General features: G+C 39.3%; 3 protein-coding genes across 9 annotated transcripts in view; 1 reads left to right on the top strand and 2 right to left on the bottom strand.

The window, feature by feature from the left end:
* Positions 1 to 1112, bottom strand: part of fnbp1l (formin binding protein 1-like) — a 61651-nt gene extending 60539 nt beyond the window's left edge. For all 3 annotated transcript variants that reach the window (XM_013265428.3, XM_013265429.1, XM_005462109.2), the window contains exon 1: positions 843 to 1112. In XM_013265428.3, the coding sequence (XP_013120882.1) occupies positions 843 to 1097 (255 nt within the window). In that variant the 5' untranslated portion in view covers positions 1098 to 1112. The remainder of the gene's footprint in view (positions 1 to 842) is intronic.
* Positions 1113 to 3567: 2455 nt separating this feature from the next.
* On the top strand, positions 3568 to 11031 carry si:ch211-198n5.11 (methylcrotonoyl-coenzyme A carboxylase 2). 2 transcript variants are annotated; one of them, XM_003457360.5, is made up of 12 exons: positions 3568 to 3730; positions 5604 to 5768; positions 6002 to 6198; positions 6351 to 6529; positions 6667 to 6747; positions 7090 to 7268; positions 7354 to 7558; positions 7673 to 7764; positions 8399 to 8555; positions 8694 to 8816; positions 9652 to 9882; positions 9990 to 11031. In XM_003457360.5, exons 1-12 carry the CDS (start codon positions 3702 to 3704, stop codon positions 10074 to 10076), a joined length of 1725 nt encoding a protein of 574 aa, XP_003457408.2. In that variant the 5' UTR covers positions 3568 to 3701; the 3' UTR covers positions 10077 to 11031. The 2 variants fall into 2 exon arrangements, with proteins under 2 accessions (XP_003457408.2, XP_005462172.1); XM_005462115.4 differs by lacking the exon at positions 3568 to 3730 and adding an exon at positions 5340 to 5468.
* On the bottom strand, positions 10099 to 22483 carry LOC100694376 (retinal Mueller cells isomerohydrolase). 4 transcript variants are annotated; one of them, XM_005462113.4, is made up of 15 exons: positions 22335 to 22483; positions 21372 to 21454; positions 18932 to 19082; positions 18425 to 18532; positions 16812 to 16953; positions 16435 to 16582; positions 15946 to 16027; positions 15674 to 15806; positions 15247 to 15389; positions 15029 to 15158; positions 13621 to 13735; positions 13387 to 13481; positions 13170 to 13281; positions 12339 to 12505; positions 10099 to 11036 (listed from the first exon to the last, which is right to left on the bottom strand). In XM_005462113.4, the coding sequence occupies exons 1-14, from the start codon at positions 22343 to 22345 to the stop codon at positions 12360 to 12362; spliced, it is 1599 nt and encodes a 532-aa protein (XP_005462170.1). In that variant the 5' UTR covers positions 22346 to 22483; the 3' UTR covers positions 10099 to 11036; positions 12339 to 12359. The 4 variants fall into 4 exon arrangements, with proteins under 4 accessions (XP_005462170.1, XP_005462171.1, XP_003457398.1 ...); XM_005462114.4 differs by having other exon boundaries at positions 10099 to 11033; XM_003457350.5 differs by lacking the exon at positions 10099 to 11036 and having other exon boundaries at positions 11187 to 12505.
* Positions 22484 to 22689: the final 206 nt, after the last annotated feature.

Raw genomic sequence — 22689 nt, 5'->3', positions numbered from 1 at the left:
TTTAAGCCAAAATCTGCATACACTGCAACTAAGAAACATTATTTTGAGAAAGGGATGGTTAAAAAAAATCATCTTCTAATATCAGCTGCAGCTCGTGTTTGACACACTTGTAACATTTAAATGTTACTCACATTTTAGCCATGATTTCACTATAAAGGCAGGACACACGGCGTGAGGTCCACATCTAACGCTGTGTGTGTGTCTATGATAACCATGTGTTCCTTCCAGTAACATGGAAGTTGGGACAAAAGGCTGGAGAACTGGCAACAAAGGGAAGCGTCATGCCAATTAGTAAGTGAATCAAACGGCTGTGAAGTTGCGATTCGTTTAAAAGGAGACCGAGCAGGACAGTGGTCTCTCTCCCCCTCCACCCTCCAGCCAGGAGTCCCTGCCAGAAACTGGGTGTAACACATGTAAGAAAACCGTAAACATCCAACTTAGTAAGTTGCCAGACAAACAGACATTTTTTTAAATCAATTTACCACCACAGATATTATTAAAGCTGGCAAGTAGCCGGGTGGTGGAGGCAGCGTGACCCGCGCCCCGGCTCGCTGTCGTGGCCGTGTGTCTGCAGCCGTGCCTGCCTATTGTTTCCTCCGCTGTCACAGCCGTTAAGGTGCGCCTCGGATTAGCTTTAGCTTTAGCCTCGCCGGCTACAGCACCGCAGCCGACCAGGCTAGCCCCAGCGCCTAGCCGCTCTCCGCGACACAAAGCTAAAAAGGTAACACGGCACCTTTCTTCCGCTCTATTGCCCAAAAGTCGCGGCGGTGTCCGGGCCGAAATACAAAGAAAACAAGCCCGGCACTTTCTCACAAGCACACTTAAAAAGAGTTGAAACGTACCCAGAGCTCCGTTCCCCAACTCATTGCGAAATCCTCTTTCTGAGTTCTCCAGTACTGGAAGCAGTTTTTTCCCCGCTCAGACTCTCCAAACGACCGCCGGGATTCGGTCCTTCTGACTGTCTGCCGACTGAACACACACTCCACCTCCTTCACCTCCTTCACCTCCTCCTCCTGAATCAGCAGGGACGCCCTTCCAGGGGCCCTGGACCACAGAGAATCTACAAAGAGAAAAACGGATTTATGTTCAGTGAACATTTTTAATCAGGTCTTTTATACTAAGTGTATTTACCTGAAACCAACAATAAAGAAAGAACAGAGTAAAGCAAAAATACAAATAAAAAAAGGCACATTTTCAGCAACTCAGTTGAATTCAAACACTGATGAAATGTATGAACTGGATACAAACTCGAGTATAGAAATGGAATGAATTATTTAGTCGGCATAATGCGAAATGCTGCAGGAAAAAATTACAAAAACAGATTGTATGGTATGACAATGTAATACATTTTAATTTCAGTCATTTTCATATTTCACAATGCTCTCTTTTGGCGCATTTGTTGACTGTTTATTTAAAATTAATTGAAATAAAAATTAATTTACATTGTCCCATTTTACAGGCCATTAAACCACACAATAATGAAAATAGTATTAACAGCGTCGTAAAGTTTGCAAAGTTTAGATAAATAATTATACTTTAATACTTTAATTTCGTTTGTCTTTGTGTATTTTAATTATTATTTTTTTTTATTTGTCCTGATCTCTTACCATATTTCCATCATTACACATCATTTAAGTCTATAAAGCCGGTTGTTATTGGTGTTAATAATATATTTATTTATTACATTTATAATTGATTATAGGTCTTTTACAAAAAAAAAGTCATGTTTAAAGCTACGTGTTTAGATAGCTTTATTTTTCTATTGTTTTACTATTTTGACATCAGCGCGTGTATTAAAAGTTCGTAGGAGGCAAAATATTTATTTGAAAAGTGTTGAAAACTATCAGAAAAGTATTTCTGATGACCTAGAGCATTAAAAACGCTTTAAATATAATCCGTTTACAGTTCTTTAATAATGATTTAGCGGTTCCCTCTAGCGGCCAAGATGAATTATTACAATTACAGACCTTGTTTTACATATAATTGTTAAATATTGTATATTTTTTCAAGTTGAACCTGGAAATAAGGTTGAAGAATTTAAATACTAAGTTTAAAATGAAAAATAAATGTTTTTAATTCTGCTCCATTCCTCTCTACAGAGTTGCAAGTTCAGCTGCATTACTTGCTCCTCACAGGTTTGATGCCATAAATCAGCTTGATTTATCATATTTATTTGCTGTTAAATTTGATAGTAACTGAAGTTTCCAGTGGAAAACTTTGTATTACGTAGGCATTAAGTTTAAACTGCTGGCTTGTAGCTTTCTGTAGAAGATTAATACCACAGCAGGACAAACTGCACCACAGAGCTTGGCAAGAACTAAAGGCCAGTGAAAACCAAAAATTACTGACCTCAGCATGAGGCGTCCTTATAATTATATTGCTTACACGGATACAGTGGATATAAAAAAAAAGTGTACACAACCCTGTTTTAATGCCTCATTTTTGCGATGTTAAAAATTTGGTCACAATAATTCAAAAGTTTTCCCACTTTAATGTGACCTGTATTCATTCAACTGATGAACAAATATGTTAGGAGAAAATAATAATTTAAATAATAAAAATCTTTTTTAAGGTGTATTTTTGTCAGAAAACACTTCTCTCCTGCAACCCTGTCACATAATTTCGACATATGGAAAATACATGACATTGTTGCCACGTTTAATACACAACTAGTGCATGGCGAGTCCCCTGGCAGCCTCACTGACTAGTATTCATCTTGGCTTTTAATCAATTTTGGGGGGCATCCAGGTTTTTCATCCCATGTTTTCTCCACTGGGTTCCACAGTATAACCAATGCTGTGGAAATTTTTTGTACCCTTCTCCTGCCTGATAGCTTTAAACAATGAGATCCTTTGATGCTTTTTAAATCCCTGCTTGCCCTGCAGGGGGTCTTTGTTTATCCTTCAAGCTCCCAGTTTGGGGGTCACAGTCCCTCCTGAGTGCTCTGATTACCACGGGGATCACTATTGTCTTCACCCTCCACATCTTCTCTAGCTTTTCTCTAAGTCCTGTGTGTTTCTCAAGCTTCTCGCGTGGGTTCTCTCCAGGTACATAGGCCCATATGTGTGAATGTGAGCATGAATGGTTGTCTGTTTCTATGCTGGCCCTGTAACAGCCTGGGGACTTGTCCCAGGTGTACTCTGCTTCTCAGCTTTGGAAGCTGAGATAGGCTCCACTGCATCCCGGTTTCTTTGCTCAAATACCGCAGTAATTTAAGACCAGCAAAAGCAAAAAAATGATCAAATATGAAAGGTTTTAGTGGCACTGCACAATACATGAAACATTGCTAAGGCAAAAGGCAAACCAAGTTGCCCATGTCTAGTCATAAACCTACTTCAATAGCATAAAGGCACAAATTACACTTATAGTAAAAGTAGTGATTATGGGTGCTGCTGGGTGATTTTTTAATAATACCACATTAAAATTTTTACACTTGCAAAATAATAAGAAACTAAAGCTTTGAAATGAACGGAAGAGAGTAGAAGGTAAACTTTATTTGCCTCCAAATTATATTGGAGTGGAAGTAGTTCGCAGCACTACCAACTCCGTAGCAGTTGGTGGCGGAAATGCGTCACTCTACAGTATACCGCGAGGAAGAAGAAGAAGAAGAAGAAGAAGCATCTGGAGGGGGGATTGACTTTCTGTTTGGTTCTGATTGGCAATGCACTTACGAACAGTTAAATAATCTGGAATTTATTTGTATGACAGATATGCACCGCTACACTGCAAGGTAAGAGGTGTTTATATGTCCCCCAACTGTCATTTATCTGCAGACTGACCTTTGGCACACTTTACAACTACTGAGCTCTGTTGGTGCGTTACACTGCGTTATATGATATGTTAATTTCTGATAAAAATAAACAAAACAAAAACACAACTGTTGGCACACAGAGGTTAACGCTTCAGCAGCACTTTGCTGTTTATCAAACTTGTTCAAGCTCGTTAATATTACAGACTTCTTTTATTTCTTTTTTGCATTGGAGGGGCAAAAGTTCCAAAGCAGCCAATCATATACATGCTAGCGTATGGGGCATATAGGCACGTGGCTTAAAGCCAATCATCATTCCTGGCAAAGTATCCAATAGAAAACCTGGCTGACGTCAGGTTTCAGTGTAAATCAGGGGGCTCAAACTTGCGGTCCGTATATTGACGTGAAGAAATATGCAGTTTAGTCCTGAAGTTACTTTTTGTTTTGTTAGGGAGGATTTGTTTGTTGTTGAGTGAAATGTTCAAATAAGTTCTTTAAAAAGCAAAAAATTATTTAATATGAGCAGGAAGCACAAACATGTTGAGAGATTGGCTGTGTTAGTTCAGTGAGACTTATTTGTAAAGAAAACAATTTTCAGTAGGAGTCAAAAACTAATGTGTACACTTATGTCTGCATTTTTATTTTGTTAAATACGAACAAAATTATAGCAGAAGTGCTGCCAGGTGTCTGGCCAGAAAGAGAGTACCAACTTGTTTATTTGGTAGTTCAATGAAAGGCTTCAGTTAGTTAAGAGCAAGAAGAAAATATTGGCAGTCATGTTTGCAGTTTTGTCTTGTTATACAATATTTGAAATTTTTAAAAACAAATAAAACAGTACATTTTTGGAAATATTTCTTGGTGTTTTCTTGGTTTTTTTTGGTTGGTTTTTTGGCCCTCCAATGAGATGACAGTGTCAGCAGTGGCCCACAGTTGATTTCAGTTGGAGACCCCGGTGTAAATAAAGACATTATTTCATAGAACCACTATAGAAGCTAATTAATGGAAAAGTCCTCGTTCATATGCCTAGAAACTTAGAAATAGAAATTTAAACATTCTTCCCTCTTTTTTTTCCTGATGAATTTTTTTTGTTTTTTAACTGACAACAATTGACAAAATACTTCTTGACAAAAGAAGAACTAGAATCAGCTGATGTAACCAAATGAGGGAGAACCTAGTCTATGTACCATTAAAGCAGGGGTCCCCAATCTCAGTCCACGAGGGCCGGTGTCCCTGCAGGTTTTAGATCTCACCCTGGGTCAACACACCTGAATCACATGATTAGTTCATTACCAGGCCTCTGGAGAACTTCAAGACATGTTGAGAAGGTAATTTATCCATTTAAGTCAGCTGTGATGAATCAAGGACACATCTAAAACCAGCAGGGACACCGGCCCTCGTGGACTGGGATTGGGGACCCCTGCATTAAAGCTTTACCCCCTCCAGGAGCAAAAAACCCCAAAACACTACTGCAGGGGTGGCCAACTCCAGGCCTCGAGAGCCAGTGTCTTGCAGGTTTTAGATGTGTCCTTGATCCATCACAGCTGATTTAAATGGCTAAATTACCTCCTAAATATTTCTTGAAGTTCTCCAGGGGCCTGGTAATGAACTAATCGTTTGATTCAGGTGTTTTGACCCAGGGTGATATCTAAAACCTGCAGGACACCGGCTCTTGAGGCCAGGAGTTGGCCACTACTGCATACAAAATACTGGAATTTAAACAGTAATTCGAACTCTTCACTGTACTGTTGGACAATAATTTACTCTCCAGATTTTCATAATCTTTTTTTGCAGTCCTCTCTTCTTTTGTTGTCATGTTGCAATTAAGTCTTTTTTTCTCCTGAATCTTGTCTTGCAGGTTTGTTGAGCGGCACTGGCAGCGTTCAGTCTGCCGTATGAGCTCTGTTGCAGGGAAGAGGAGAGCCCTGCCGAGTGCCTTCCCTGTGCTGGACCTGCCCCTTCTGCCCATCCACAAACACATTTATGAAGCAAACCTCAGAAATAGCAACGCCTGGTGTAAGAAGTAGGTTTTGCTCACACATTTGCTCTCACATATCCTAGTGTATTAGTATGTGCTTTGTTGCAATTTGGTGTTTCTAATCAACTATTTTAGATTTATTAAGTGGATTTTTGTTTATTTATTTTTTAATCTCAAAATAAGGTCCCTGCTTGTTTGTGTGTGATAGTGTGTTGCCAGATCTGCACTTGTTGTCAAAATGTTGTCATTCATTATCCCTGGTTATCTCCGTTTATTAGGTACACAGAGTTTAGTGAGAAGGTGATGGAAGGGGGAGGGGAAAGGGCCATAGCCAGACACACTCAGAGAAACAGGAAGTTGCTGGTCAGAGACAGGCTTCGCCTCCTATTGGATGACGAGGACTTTCTGGAGCTGTCACCATTTGCTGGCTTGGGTCTTCCGTACGGGGACATACCTTCAGCCGGCACTATGACTGGTCAGAAACGACTACAGATTAGTGTGACTGCAACTAAATACCTTCATTTCATTTCTTTATTTCAGATCGTCTTCTGTTTACTCCACATCTTGTGGGATCCGAGTCTGACACTTTATGCATTTTTTTTGTGTGTCTGTACAAACATCATTCAGGCATCGGCAGGATCAATGGCCTGTGGTGTGTGTTTGTTGCCAGTGACGCTACGGTGAAAGGAGGCACATCGTATCCTATCACGGTAAAGAAGAATCTCCGAGCGCAGGAAATAGCAATCAAAAATCGCCTGCCTTGCGTCTACCTGGTCGACTCCGGAGGAGCGTTCCTGCCACTGCAGGTTAGCACACGCACACATAAGCACATCTCCGATTTAATACGCGTAAGGGTTCTACCTTTAGAGCAAGTGAATGCTAGTGAAATTTATACTGACTGCTGTTTCCGCTTCTTATTCCTCGTCTGTGTATAAATGTCCAGTCAGAGATCTTTCCTGATAAGAATCACGGAGGAAGAACGTTTTACAATGAAGCCATCATGTCTGCCATGAAGATCCCCCAGGTAAGGATGAGTTTGAAGGCTTTGGTCTTTACATAGATTATCATTCCTGTTTATAAGCTACACTTTGCCTCAGAAATGTTTCATATGCACGCACTTGTTTTCTAAAACATTCTCATGAATTCTGAACTGTTGTGCCCCTCCAGGGAAACCATAATCTGAAGACCCTGATTGCATTTAAAATTTTGTCATAATTAATCTCCAAAGGCAGAGAATTTTTCAGTCTAAAAATGAAGAGAGAACAAATTACCATTGTTAAGTTCTCATTGTTTTTCTTTGTTTTTGCTTTTGGTTTTTTCACTATTTCAAATTGCAGTTCTGATATGAAAATTGATCATCCTAAAGGTGGCTGTTGTGTGCGGGTCATGCACGGCGGGTGGAGCTTACATCCCCACTATGGCGGAGGAAGCTGTAATGGTGCACAGAATAGGAACCATATTCCTGGGCGGACCGCCGCTAGTGAAAGCTGCTACTGGAGAGGAAGTGACGCCAGAGGACCTGGGAGGGGCCAGGCTCCATGCTGAGTATGTGTGTAAATCTAATCAGTCCTGAATAGTAACAGAAGAATTGGTTCATATCATCATTTATCAAGTTACTATCTTGTTCCAGAGTGAGTGGCTGCGTGGATCACTTTGCCTGGGAGGAGAAGGAGGCTTTTGATTACACTAGAAACATTATATCAACCCTCAACTTCCTGCTGCCTGAGGAAGAGGAGGAGACAAAGAAGCGGAATGCAGAGGAGCCACTGCACAGTCTGGAAGAGCTTTTAGGGCTCGCCCCTAAGAGTTACAACTACAGCCTGGATGTTAAGATGGTACAATGTGACGGACACAAATGCACAAAGTGCTCTAGTCTGATGAGTTTGTGGCTCTTATGCTGAATTGCGGCTCAGTGACCTGTAGTCGGTTGTTTCTGTTGTTCTGCCCAGGTAGTCAGTCGACTGGTAGATGGGAGCCGCTTTCTGGAATTTAAAGCTCGCTATGGAACCTCACTCGTCACTGGCTTTGCAAAGATACATGGGTAAAAGATACAAACACAACCAATACGCTCACTGAGGTCTTGTAGCACATGAATCTTCCATAAAACTGACGACAACTGTTGACATTGTGTTCCTAATTTTTTTTTTTATAATACTGAGGACACTATTTACATTTACTGCAGTCCTGCTTTTTATTCTTGGACTTGACTAGAGTAGCTCTGCATGATTATCTAAAATAATCCTTATTTATCCCATACGGGCCATGATGGAGCTTCTCAATTCACCCACTGCCTGAAACAAGCACTTGTAGATCCTTTCTATTCCCTTTAAACCAGCTTTCCTCTGATTGGCTGCCCCCTCGTGTGCAGAAATTTTAATTAGTAGGTGGATTTATCTGTTGTATATGTTTTAACTAGAGCTGTGTGCTTGAGAGGGCCAGATTAGGGAAATTGGCTCACACTGACATCAAACTGAAACAACAGTAGAAACATTTTCTTTTAAAAGCCTTTACAGTAGCCTGAAACCCGAGCTCTCATCAAGTAGCTTGGCTGATATGATTTTGGTTTCACTTTTAAAATATGATGTTACACCTGTTACATGTGGCTGATAATGAATACCATAAGTAATACTTCACCTAAACTTCAGGTAATTCTTTCTTTGTGTTCACTGCGTTAGTCACCTAGTTGGAATTTTAGCAAATGATGGACAGCTGTCATATGAGGCCGCACTGAAAGGAAGCCATTTTGTCCAGTTGTGCAACCAGAGAGACGTCCCACTCCTCTTCCTCCAGAACACGGCACCCACTGCAGCACTGACACTGTCCACAAAACAGGTATTCACGCTCACTAAAAACAAATGCACAGGGGCTTAAGTTTGGAAGAGTTTAGAATCAATTTGAGTCACCAGTAAGTCTAAAAAACGCTGTATAAAAACATCCCGAGTACCATTTATTCATGTGTGTCTCTCCCAGGCAGAGATGAACAGTAACCATCTAAAAGCTCAGGGTTCAATGATGTCAGCAGTAGCATCCGCCTCCGTCCCAAAGATCACTGTGGTGATTGGTGGTTGCCATGGTGCAGACAGCTACGCTATGGTGAGCGAATCAATTTATTTTTCAGTCTAGTCTTTGTTCATGACCATTTTCAGATCATTTTTCTGTTTGTTAAACCATGTAACACTGACCGATCCATCAAACATGATATAAAAGGCACCTAAATTAAGGGATGAACCAGTGTTGTGTCCCCAGACAACTTGGCAAAGAGTCCATTTTAAATGTGCCACTGGGTTTCTGGTCGCCTCTGCAAAAAAACAAAAGTGACACAGTTTCACAGGCATTAAATAGTATTTTTACAGGAAGGTGATTCCTAAAGAGCTTTTAAACAAAAACTTGGAATATCTAAGCATGGTGTGACATGCCTGGAAAAAAAAACTAGAAGATAAACAAATGTCATAGCTTGAGAATACATATCCGCAAGTGATGTTGGGGATCTTGAAAACTAATGAAATAATGAAGAAAAGTATTATCGTTATGTTTCATCATGCATTCATTTTTAAGCTTGACAATGATCCCAAACATGCTGCCATTACAGTAAAAGCATGTCTGGATAGAAAAGCAAACAATGAAACACTATCAGTCATGTACTGACCTGCCAGGAGCTCTGACCGCAGCATGACCAAAGCCGTGCAGGATCATATTGACAGTGAACAGAATAAAAGGCAGCCAACATCCAAAAAGATCTGAATGTCCTTCAACTATTCCTTAAGACTGCTTAAAGAAACAAGACAGCCTAAAGTCTCTGCTGCACAGAAGATATGCAACAAAAAAACAACCCAGAAATTGCACATGATGATAATTCTAATTATACTGATTCATTGTAATCTTGTAGAATGTGGCTTACAGTAATAAATCCTTCCTCGTTCCTCACCAGTGTGGCCGAGCGTTTGATCCTAATTTCTTGTTTCTGTGGCCCAACGCCAAAGTTTCTATTGCCCCTCCGGGTCACATTGGCTCTCTGCTTCCCCTTAATGGTGAGCAAGAAGAAGAGCAGAAGAAGCAGGAAGAGGAACTAAACAGGAGGTTGGTGGAGGAGAGTTCAGCTTTCTTCTCCTCCAGCAGGATGTGGGATGATGGAGTCATTCTGCCTCAGAACACCCGGAAGGTAAAAATGACCCATTTTTAAAGCGATTATCAGTCTCTTTGGGAACATTCAAGAGCACATTCAAGAATGCTTCTTTTTTTGTTGTCTTTATTGCTTTTTGGTTTCAGGTTCTTAGAGACGTCTTGGACATCATCAAACAGCAGCGGTATCAGCTGTCTACAGAGACTCTGCAATCGATACCTCTGCGTATGTAGAGGCTTCTGTCTCCGTCAAACATCAGATTTAACTGCTCCTTTTGGACTCACATTAATCCCTTTTTCACTTGTAATGGAAGAAGCTTCTCTGTAAATTTGTTGAGGTCTCCACGACAAATATGTAATCAATCCTGTGTACTGTAAATGTAGGCGCTAGGTCAAACCACTCTGGAGAGAGGGATTAAAAAATCCTGCACAGTTCCTCATCAGGTTTTGATTGTCAGCACTTTCAAGTTGCAGAACAAAACATTTCTCTGGATGTTTACACACAGCAGCCTAGTGGTGGGTCGTTCCTGACTCAGAAAGCCTGACAGCGAGTTGATCTACAAGCGATTCATTCAATTCATTTGTTTGTTCTTTACAACACAAAGCATGAACAGCAGTGCATTGGCTTCTTTTACCTGTAGCCTTACGTGTAAAAGAAGGATTTCCAGTTTCTTCCTCACAGTGAGGATTAATTCTTATTAATTTAACATGAGTATCACTTTAGTAGTTAAGCCAGGTATCTGCATTGGATCAGAACTGGAAATGTCAGATCAGTGCAGCCTGTGTTTTGGTTTTAATTTAGTTCAGGAAGCATCTCAAGGAAATGTCATCTGGTTTTTGTAGTTTTCATCATCTTTTTTTATGTCTTGCTAAAAAAACAGTTGACTAGAAACATGCACTGTATTTCTGTCAGTTTGGTCCCAAAACAACCCAGTTTAGAATTTCTTTATTTTTTTATTTTTTTTGTAGTTTAAATATCATGAATTTTAACATTTTGTGTAGTTTTTTGTTCGTAATGTTTTAAGCAAGAACACAGAACACAATTTTTTTTATTAACCAAAAAGGGAAATTACACATTCACATAAAATTTAAAAAGCTCATCTTATATCAACTAAAAACTACATGTAATATGAGAAGAGAAGACGCGTACATGTCGTTGGTCAGTGGGAGTGCTGGTGCCAGGGTGGTACGCTGCTGAATAAACAGAGATCTGCTTTAGTTTAATAACCCAACATTTGACATACTGGTTGTGCAAACTGTGGACCTGCAGCCAGCCTTATTTCCAATCGTAGAAACATAGCACTTTTTTATTTACATGTACATTTTTTCTTCTAAATTCAACAATATAATTGGCTTATAAACAGTGCTGCCTATACGTGAAGGTCAATGATAAACAGCTAGCTTTCACAAAGCACTGTGGAAGTTTCATATACTTCATATTAACTGTATTTGGCGCCAAAGTTGTAACAAGCTCAGTGTGTACACAGAAACAAGTTTAGGAACATAATGTAAAAAGTGCAGTTAATCCAAAACTATTCATCTGGTATTATAACATTCTCACTGTTCAATTTGCTGTTGATTTTCTAAAAAGATGTTGAAATCTGAAGATTCAGATTGAATTCAATGAAGAGTCAATACGCAACAAGCAATGGTGCTTAATCCAAAGGACATGAATGCTCCAATATATCACTTTTTTTCTAATATAATGTTTATCTCAGGTTTGGATTGACACATTTGTGGGGGGGTTTTAGTATATGGCCAGACCCATATCCTGCTCATCATATAATTTTACTCGATTGGTAGGTGGTTGCTAGGTAACACAATGACGCCATGTCATGCAATTTTTGGACACTAAATGGGCCATTGTAGTCTTCTGGCAGGTGGTTGCTAGGCAACAGTTCATACAATAAATTAAGATCCTTCAGGAGCATGAGCCTCAGTGTATATGGGCCTAAGGTTGGACACAGCCAGTCTTGGTTGCTGAACTCCTGATGTTTTAGGAGGAGTTCATAGAAAGAAATATAGTAAAATCACATGTTCCAACGTTGCCCCAATTTTGTGATGAATGTATGCACAGATTTATTTTTACAACATGTGTTGTCAAAACAAATGCACATTAGCAGGTAACTTCCTGTGTGAAATGATTATTGGAAAGAAATTGTCTGTATTTGACCAAAATTGTTTCAAATACTTGAACCAAGCAAAACTACTGTCTGTGTACATTTGTAGCTGTATAACAACAGTTACATAAACATAAACTGATTATGCAGTAAATGTGGTTGATGTAATGCTATTAGTTTCGCTGGGCTTCTCCACCCCACCAGCTACACGAAAAATAGAACTAACATGCATTGTGTGGCCAGGTAACATATGACAGAGACTGCTGAGGATTATTTTTTTTAGCAGCATTGCAAAGCAATGATGGGGGTTCATTTCCATATGGAAACTCGTCTATGGTGGGAGAAAAGAGCCAGACTACTGTATTTCATGAAGCACCTGTTTGGACGAAACGGAGCTTCACGGCTTGTACATCCCATGCAGGGTGATGGGGATGATAGTGTTGACTTCTGCCCTGGCGAGCTCTGTCAGGTTTCTGGCATCCAGCACCAGCAGGGAACCTGGTCTCTGCGCACCTGGCTTTACCACAACGCTCAGCAACACACCTGCAAAACCCAGACATGGGAGGCAACTGCTTGCGTGTTCTACAGCAAACATTCTTAAGGAAAAACGCAAAAAGGTTGTTTCAAATGAGCGTAATGTGTCTACAGTTAGAGTTTGGGTGTGCATAGATTATGAATTATGAATCTTTGATGCTGGATGAATAAAAGAAAGTATAAGCTTGCATCCCATATTTAGGTTGTGTCATCTGTGCTAGGCAGAGATTCATGTAGCGTTTCTAAAAACTTTGGTTTGAAACATACATTACACAAAGTTAACTAATATATCAAACACTTTAATTGCCAATGGTGAATGACTGCAGTGTAACTTAAAATGTATCCTCACTCATCACATTTTCCATGAAAAATCAAAGCATTTACAGGAGTTTCACTTACTGGACATAGAAAATAATGCGCCTTTGGATCATAGACTGTATATAAAAATGGAGGCAGTCACTTTACCCATTGAGCATATTCTAGATTGTCCTTATTTGTTTTTATTTTTTTACTTAATGTAGTAACAACAAAAATGTTAAGCATCTAATAAAGAAGACAATAATTTAATAAATTAATTTCATGCTTGATTCAATATGATCTGAAACCCACAAACACACTGAAGACCAGTGTTAGTGTGTAATTCTGTGGGCTAAGATGTGAGAATGTGTCCTACCATCATCTTCCTGTGTAGCTCCGGGTGATGGCACAAACAGTGGCTCTGATGGGTAACTGTCCTCCTCCTGCCACACCCAGATCTCTTTGGTCTGCACATTCAGCTTGACGATCTAAAACAGCAACCAGTTTCTTTTAATGTCTTGTGGAGTTAGCTAACGTCATGGGCCCTGCAACTGTCCTCGTCTCCTGATGTGTCCAATGAAAACCCTTCTTACCCTGTCAGGAATGAAGTGGTTGAGTCCCAGGCCATAGGCGAAGGAGTACTTCTTCCCACAACACTTTGAATAGTTGATCTGTGGAAACTCGAAAGCTGAGAGAGTGACACAGAGAAAATAAATTAATATGAGCACATATTCATTATGTTATAACAATCAATGTATTATGTACCCTTCAGGATAAACATATTGGAATATACAGAGAACATGTAAACTATAATACATATGAGATACCCTGTCTTGGTCCAGAAAACAGCACTTCAGGTTCGAGCCAGATAGTACCGTCGCTGTCAAGAACGGCGGTCGCTGTAGTGTATGAAAGAGATACCAGATTCTTCCCCTGATCCTCCTGAAAACACACACAAAGTAGTGTGCAGAATACCATGGAGCTTAAAGATAAAGACATATCATCCCTAGGTTACAGTAAATGTTTTGGTTTCACGCTGTTTTTTTTAGGGTTAAATAAATATGGAATGCCAGAACATTTTGTTGTCACAAATGAAAATTATTTTGTATGTCATATTACAACTAGATTTTTATTTGTGTTATTTTGTTACTTCCTGGTATGACAAACAAGCTAACTAATTGGTCAGTTAGTCTACTTGTTAGTCCAGCTCTATGGGAACCATTACAGTAAGGATCTAATAAAATAAATACAAAAGTTAAAATACAATTCTATTTATACAGCACTTTTAAAGGTAAATATCTCAAACAAAATGTTTAAAATACAACGATAAAATTTGCCCAAAAGCAAGTTTTAGAATAGCCTTTCAAAACATCCTATTATTTCATTATTTTCTGATTCATGAATGCCCACAATTTCGATGAAGGGTTCAGCAGGTGAAACAAAAGGTATTTAAATAAGTTTTTTAAGTTTTTAAATACATTTTAGGTTACATAGATAGGCTAATGATTGTTATTCCCAATTATACTATGATAAAATATAATATAATAACAATATAATATTGTAAATGGTAAATGGCCTGTATTTGTATAGCGCTTTATTGTATCTAATATAATTAGATGTAATTTAACTTGACCTATTCTCAGATAAACACGTATATAAATAACAGTGACAACACCGTTTCCACTTATACTGTAGTAGCAAAACTTTGCTTTAGAGGCTGTGAGCTGACCAATTAAAAATGATATGAAGAGATGATTCCATGATTCCATTAATCACTATTTGTCATTTACAATGTTTCTGATCAATCCTACGACATACCAGATTTAAAAACTGGTAATACGACCTGTGTATAAGGTGTAAGTACCCTGTAATTATGTGCAATTTGCAGGCAACAAGTCAGGGTTTGGAGGAAACAATGAAACAATTACACTGTAAGAACTACAACAAAGGTGCAAGTGTCCTGTACTTACATGGAATCTGCCAGCAACAAGTCAGGTTTTTGCAGGAAAAAATGAAATCGGAATCGGGCTTGCAACTCCCGCTCTAAAGGTTTGTATTCTTACCACTATACTATCTAACTGTGTTGTTATAATGAATTTTCTTCTGCATTTTAAAAAATGTGGCCTGCCTAATCAGTATGATGGATCCTGTTACAGTGCTAAATAATCACTAGTAATGATTGAACATATTACTGATGACATTAATAACTTGCACTGTCTCTGTGTGTAGACTCACCCTGTGAATATCCAGTGGAAGGACATATCGTCTGACCTCAGGCTGTGGAGCTCGTGCAGCTGCTTTCTTCACCTCCTCCCACTCCTCTTTCAGATTAGCCAGGTACAGGTAGTTATACACAAATTCATGACTGTAAAGAAACACAGAGAGAGTGAGAGAGATAGAGATATCACATACGCATGTAAGACACTTGCACAGACACACAGCTTTACACTTACCCTTTCCACGTGCAGAGATCGACAACGATGAATCCTTCGTCTTCATAGGCGTTAATATGGTGAAAGAGGTTGAATGCTGATGTTCTGAACTTGTGACTACTCAGATAACCCGCTGGCTCTTTACTGGCCAAGTGGAACCATGTCTGCATCACACAAACACACATACTCACTGACCAGATGATACCAAGCAGACACACATGACCAATCAATTAATTTTTTCCCAGGAGAAGGCTTAGAAAATTGGAGCAAGCAGGTGACTTTAGTAAATAGCACAGCTGTGTGGCTTTTAGTGAAATTAATGCGAAAGAGTCCAAAAGATCTAATATAACTTATATTCAGATATTGCAGGTGTTTGTAACTCCAGCATTGACAAACAGACTGGATTCCAGGATTCCACAGGCCTTCTTTAATGCTGTGCCCTGCCTACCCCCATGCTGGTGTTGGACTCAAAGCAGTCCATGTATGTGGCTCCTCTGAAGCTCCAAGCTGACAAGAACTTGAGCAGGTTGATTTTCACCGGCTGCTCCACAAATACAAAATAGTTGTCTGTCATACCGAAGCTGGAGACAGATAAGGAAAACAGTGAAAGACACTCAGAGGCAAAGCACAGTTCATCTTAATGGTAAAATGTCAAATACAAAGAGAAAGGAACAAAAACAAAAAACAGGCTTTGTGTATATGTATGAGATAACTCTGCACCTGTGTACATAGGAGGGTTTAAGCCTCTCACTGCTTGGCAGCTGGACCAACACTTGGGACTTCTCTATGGGGTCTGATTTATCTGGAATCACAGAGATACAAACATACACATTGTTCCTGAAAATTTTATTTTAATTCTCTGCGTTCTGCTTTACCTTTTTTTTAAAACCTTTTTTTTCAATCTTTGGCTCATTTTCTTTTCTTCTTTTTTTCTTATCCAAGGTTTTCTTCTATCCTCTTCTCTCCCTTTTTATCTATCATATTCTTTTTTTTTTTTTTTTGACAGTCTATCATCGCAGTAACAAACAGTCAGTGCTTACAAGCTTATCCCGAAAATTCAGGCATGATACTCCTTTCAAAAAGATAAAAATTTACTACGTAATTTAAAGGTCAATAAACATCAATAAACATAATAATAATAATAAAATAATAATCAATTAAAACATATCCATTGATAGTCATTGAGAGTGTTATGTATAATAAACTCACCTTTTGGAACAGGTGGGATCTTAACAATGTTATAAGCCAGACTCATGTTCTTGCCAAAGCAGTTACCAATGTTGTAGACCGTGCCATCTCGTTCAGTGTGGGGGTGGGCGGTCACCCCATTCACTGAGAGGTACTTACAAAGATCCACCTATTGTAAATTGGAAGACATTCAAGTTGAAAGCTAAATATGTAAAATCACAATCGGAAACAGTCATAGATGCTGCAGGGAAAGAATAATAAAGTAACTGAAAATGTAGCAATGTTGAAAACTAGAACTCTTCCTTCTGACATGGGAGGGGAGGGTATAGCTTTAATAAAGCTAACAGAAAATGATAATGGCTCTAGCTTACTGTAAATTTAAACCAATCAGCTCCCACCTTTTTTAATGTCTCCAGTGAATCAGGGTCAACCTTGGTAATGTAGTTGGTCTCAGTGACTGCGTAGAAGTCTTCACCAATCGGGTAGATGTTCACTAAACAGTTATCAGTCACTTCAATGCCTCTGAAGTAAGTAAAGAACCTGAAATTACAAGCACGAGGAAAACTTTATATTAAATCAACCGTTTCCCTAAACCCATATAATGTATAAAATAATAATACAAAAACACAGGCACAACATATATACTGTTACAAAGATGGTGGGTCACAATAAACATGGGCCAAATTTCAAATAATGAGGTCAATGTATGTGGACCAAAAGCTCAAGCTTGACACTGTTTTACTTTTCTTCTTCTTCATAGCCTTGTTACTTCTCGGATCGATAACTGTAATTCACTTCTTTTTGGTTTTATTCAAAAGTCCATCAATAAGCTTCAACGTGTCCAGAACTCTGCTGCCCGTATTATTATTAGGATTCTCTCTATTCACCACATCACCCCTGTCCTGAAGCAGCTTCATTGGCTTCCGGTCAAACATCACATCGATTTTAAAATACTTCTGTATACCTTCAAGGCTATTCATCTTCTCTCCCCTCCATATCTCTCTGGTTTGGTTCAGATCATCGTCCCATCTCGGTGCCTCAGATCCTCTTCTTCTCTTTCTCTCTCAGTTCCTTCCCCTCATTTTGTCACTATGGGGGGCAGGGCCTTCAGTTGCTCTGCTCCTCGACTTTGGAATTCCCTACCTCCTGATATGAGAAATATCACCTCATTTTCTCTTTTTAAGTCTAGACTCAAAAGTCACCTGTTCAAAATAGCTTATTCCACATAACCTTTCCACTCTGCTAACTTTTAATCTGTTCCTTCTATTATGTTTCTCATTATTGTGTATATTCCCTGCTTTTATGCCTACTTTTACTACTTTGCTCTGTACATTGTCCTTGAGTGTTCTGAAAGGCACTTTTAAATAAAAAATGTATTATTTACTCCTGGGATTTTTAGCATCAAAGGGGAAGGATACCTTAATATGGTCATCTCAGGAACCCCAACCCGCCTATTGGTAAAACTACCTGTGTGTAAGGGGCAACCAATCAGATGAAGGTTGAGTTACAAGGCGGGAGCTAATAGATTGTTTACAGTGTATGAACTGAGGGGATGCACCAAGGCTCATTATAATATAAACATGGATATTTATTAGAATATTGATAGTTATTCATAACTATGACTCATGAAAACTACTATAATGAAGTTCAAGAATAGAAATATAGCACTGGGAATGAGCATGGTTCATTTAAGAACACTGAAAGGGGATATGTGGGATCAGTAACTACAGCTATGCATAAGTAAAAAAACAACAACAGGTTTCTCCAGGGGTTTAACGCTTTCAACATCATGTACTTCCTAACCACAGGAATGTTGGATCCTTCCAGTCTAACTGTTCAGCACAGTCTCCTGGCCTCAGCTTCACGCCAAATAAAAGGTTTTCTCTTCTCATCTTGTTTTTTTGCAATACATCAATAAAAAAATAATAAAGAAATAACCATACATTGACAACTGATTAAATGGAAAATCACATGAGAATCAAATCGTCTTAGGGCATGGGTTTGGGATTACCTCGAGAAGATGTTTTTGCAGGGGTCTGGGTAGGCTGCCGTGCCAAACTCAGTGATGACAACTCTGTTCTCTGTCATGGCCCGAACGTAGGCATCTGTCCTAATAAACCTGAGCACAAACATCAACTATGTCAGCCATTTTTGAATCCCACTCATATTACTTTAAACATTTTCATTGTGGCACATGACTGAAATCTTTGAAACACAAAAAGCCTTCTTGATTCATTGCCTGTTTCTTTGCAACATCCAACTTTTCCTCAGCTGCAAAGAACTGCAAACCAAAATCAGATGTCATAAAAACCCACAACTGGAGCTTGGAGCTGCTGGGAATACGAGAACCAAATTTTCTTCTTCTTCTTTTTTTGCTTTTTGGTGGAATAACGCCCTGATGTCAGTACAGCTAGAAACATGTACGTTTTTAAAAGGTATTTCCTCAGAATACTGCAACTTGAAATATGAAATATAAAAATAATGTGCTCTGCTGTTGTAGATTAGTATGTTTTCTTACTTCCGGTAGTAAGTCACCTGACCATTCTTCAGGTCAAACTTGTGGATGAGAGCCTGTCCATCAAACAGGTGCTGGAAATGTTCATCTCCCACCTCGAAGAGACCTGGACCCATCCTGAGAAGACTTCCCCCCAGCCATGACGGGATAATACCTGCAGTAATAAACCATCAAATGAAGCCGTGCACATCCTGACCACATGATGCCACATTCTGCTGTCTAAAAACTCAGACTGAAGGATTCTGTCCACACCTGTTTTCACACTATGCACAGCAAGTGGTTAGTATCAGACTTTACCCATTTCTAACACCCCAGTGTCACTTATAACACTACAGTATTTTTATCCACAAGACTGATTCTGGCAGTAACATCAAAAATGTGGTGCATTTTGCGTAGATGGGTGAACAGGTCAGGCCTGAAGCTGAGTATATCTCAGACTAAGTCAGACTAATGCAGGGGTGGGCAATCTCAGTCCACGAGGGTCGGTGTCCCTGCAGGCTTTAGATGCGTCCTCGAACCAACACAGCTGATTTAAATGGCTAAATTAGCTCCTCAACATGTCCTGAAGTTCTCCAGAGGCCTGGTAACGAACTAATCATGTGATTCAGGTGTGTTGACCCAAGGTGAGATCTAAAGCCTGCAGGGACACCGGCCCTCGTGGACTGAGATTGCCCACCCCTGGACTAATGTCTTCTCTCTGTTTTCTCTGCATCAAAGGATTTACTTTCACAGTGGCCTTTATGTTAACCAATGTACAACATTTAGTTCAATCAAAAAACATTACAATTAAACAGTAACAGTACATATACATGTATATGTATATACATATACATGCTACATATATACATATTTATTTGTATAAGTTACATAATAATGTTATTATAAATCCTAACTCTATTGATTTTCTTAAGTATTATGTTCATTTTATTATCCTTCTGTGATAGCGATGTTTGTGTCTTTCGCGTGTCATGTTCAATGTAGGTTACCTGTGAGTAACCTAATGGTCACCAAAGGAGTTTTATTTGAGTAAACATTAAATAGGGAACTAACTATAGGTATAAAAAAGAACTATACGTAATTTGAAAAAGCACACTAGTGTAGTGATAAAGCTGGCCTGTGTATTTTCAGATGTTAAGCTACTATGCCATACATATTTATTTTAGTGTATATTAGATGATTATGTTAATATAATCTGCTAACTTGTGTTTATTGTTTCACTATGACTTTGAAATAGGCAGTGCACTTGTGGATGCAATAGGAGAAATGCTGCTAGCAGATGTTTCCATTTGACATTTCAGATGATAAAAAAATAAGAGAAACTGCACACTTGTGATGAAATTTTGTTGTTAGATCAATGCAACCATCTGTGGAAGTTTTCAAGAGTAAGAGGGGTTAGAAAACCGTAAATGTAAATTTCATGTGAGGAAAACACTGCCAGTGTAAAATGCCTTAGCCCTGCATGCTATCTGAAGGCCACCAGATGGGGATAGCTGCTAAAAGCGTTCAGGTCCCACAGCAGTCTATGGGAAAAGTCTTCCTGCATTTTCCTGTGTTAACCCTTTCCTGAGTTTATGGGCTCAGCCACTTATTTCAGGTATGAATGAACAATGAAGTCTATTTTGTAAATCTTGGTTGTACTATGTTTCAGAATGGCATGTCAATTTGTTGATGACTTGTGATTGACAAGTTGTTAGGGAGAGAGCAATTACACCTGCCCCTGTTTGTCGCACCTGCTTAAAAAAATGTATTTTTTTTAGTCCAAGATGGTGACAATGAAAACACCAATCAAGTTCAATCAAGTTTCAAAACAGCACTTTAGAAATCAACAGATGACATCGTGACAGTAGCTGTATGTCCAGTTTTTATACTGTGCATGGCCTGGATCCTTCCCCTCCCCCTTTTCTACAGTCCATCATTGTAAACATATGCAATAACATGACCTGAAAGTTGTTGTGCTGTCATAAAAGCAAACCATTACACTTTTAACTTTAGAAAAATGGGCTCCCCCTTGTATACCTATCATTACCTGCCACCTTCATACTGAAAAGGTGAACATAAAACAGAAGAGTGTGGCACATTGTCACTCATAAGTACTACTTATTGATGCAAGTTTATGGAGACAGGAGGTCTGTCACAACTAAATGTTCCTCAGCAAAATAAAGAAATTTTCCCACATATAATGCTTGATTTGTTCATATTTGCTACTGTGTCAAGCTGCGATGATAAATCTTTAGAGGACCATGAGTCTCTAGCAATATCTAAAGCATATTTAAGTGCAGATTATTCATTGCCACTAAATCAGAAATCTCATGTAATACTGGTACTGGAGGAAATGTCAGGTGATTCATTATCTTGGAACCATAATTGTCAGTGAATAAAGCCACACTGCCATCGACACAGCCATGCATTGCTACTTGTTTTTTTGCCAGTCGCTCTTTCCTACCGGTGATAACTGCTGGTATGGGCTCATTCAGCTCCTCCACTGACTCAAAGATCTTCTTGTAGCTGGCAGCAGGATGCTCCACGCTGCAAACAAAATAGAAAAAGTTTTTCTATATTGGACTTATTTCTTAAAGGAGTTCAGAAATAATGAAATGTGTCTACAAGTTTTGTCAACTGCTTGTTCCTTGCTTGTCTTGTTAACAGCCAGTTCGTTTGTCTTTTGTTGGATATTTTACCCATTGTCCTCCCCTCAAAGGGAGGGAGTGTGTAATTGGTTCCATTTGTTTGTTTGTATGTTTGTTTGCAGTCTAGCATCCATAGCTGTCAAGATATCATTTTCACATTTTCTCAGACGGTAGATACCAATAGCAGCTCGAGATGGTTTACTTTTTGTGAAAATCAGGTCAAAGTCAAGGTCACACTGCATTATACTTCCTCAGTTGTCTTCAAACTTCACAGAAATATAGTGGGCCTCTTCTGGGGGTTCTGAGTGGTCTTGTTTTGTCATGTATTATTATTTTAGTGTTTTCTCACAATTTTCTATTCCTTTTGAAATCAACATTCTTTCTCACAGTTTTGTTTTTCTGTTCCTTGCTTGGCTTCATTTGTGTGGTAGAAGCAGGGCTGAAATTCTTCCTCAGTTACTCGGCCAAGATTCCTTCAGAGTACAAACATCAGCTTTTCTGAGCTTTTTTAAGATCCATTGAGTATTTTACTGCAGCACCAACGACTTACTGTGAATTTTCAGGTTGAAACTCTCGAGGTAAACTGTTTGAAATCTGCTCCGATGACTCATCATCAGATCATTTCTCGCAGAGCAGAACAAAGCACGTCTGCAAGCTGCTTTCTCTTATGTCGTTGGGGAAAACCAGCAAAACCCAACCTCGAAAAGTCATTTTCAAGCTTTCAAGCGTTTCTCCTCACTGCCATTTATCTGAGAAACTAAAGAGAATATGTTACTCACCGGCTGACCATGCTGCTACGCTCTTCACACACTTTCACACAAGCTGCTTACAAAAGAGGCTCTGGCTTGTATTTAAACCATGCACAGATTTCCTGTGGTAAGCAATGGAAACGGTGCCCCATCCACCCTCCTCTCCTTCTCCCCTCCCCTTTTCCATCCCTCCTCGCTCCCTGTCCTCTTCTTCTCCTTCTCTCCTCTCCTATTTTCCCTTCATGCCTTTTGCTCCCCCTTTTCAGCACCCCTCCCCAAACCTCTTCCACCTCCCCCCCAAGTCTTAACCAGAGCTGAACAAACCAGCTTTGTGTCTTCTTCTTTCAGACGTCAGGCCCCCGGCTCTTTGCAGAACTTTCTCCGG

This window comes from Oreochromis niloticus, linkage group LG17, assembly GCF_001858045.2.
Source record: "Oreochromis niloticus isolate F11D_XX linkage group LG17, O_niloticus_UMD_NMBU, whole genome shotgun sequence".
NCBI lineage: Eukaryota > Metazoa > Chordata > Actinopteri > Cichliformes > Cichlidae > Oreochromis > Oreochromis niloticus.
The sequence above is the reverse complement of the archived record's forward strand: the minus strand, read 5'-3'. Positions and strand labels throughout refer to the sequence as shown.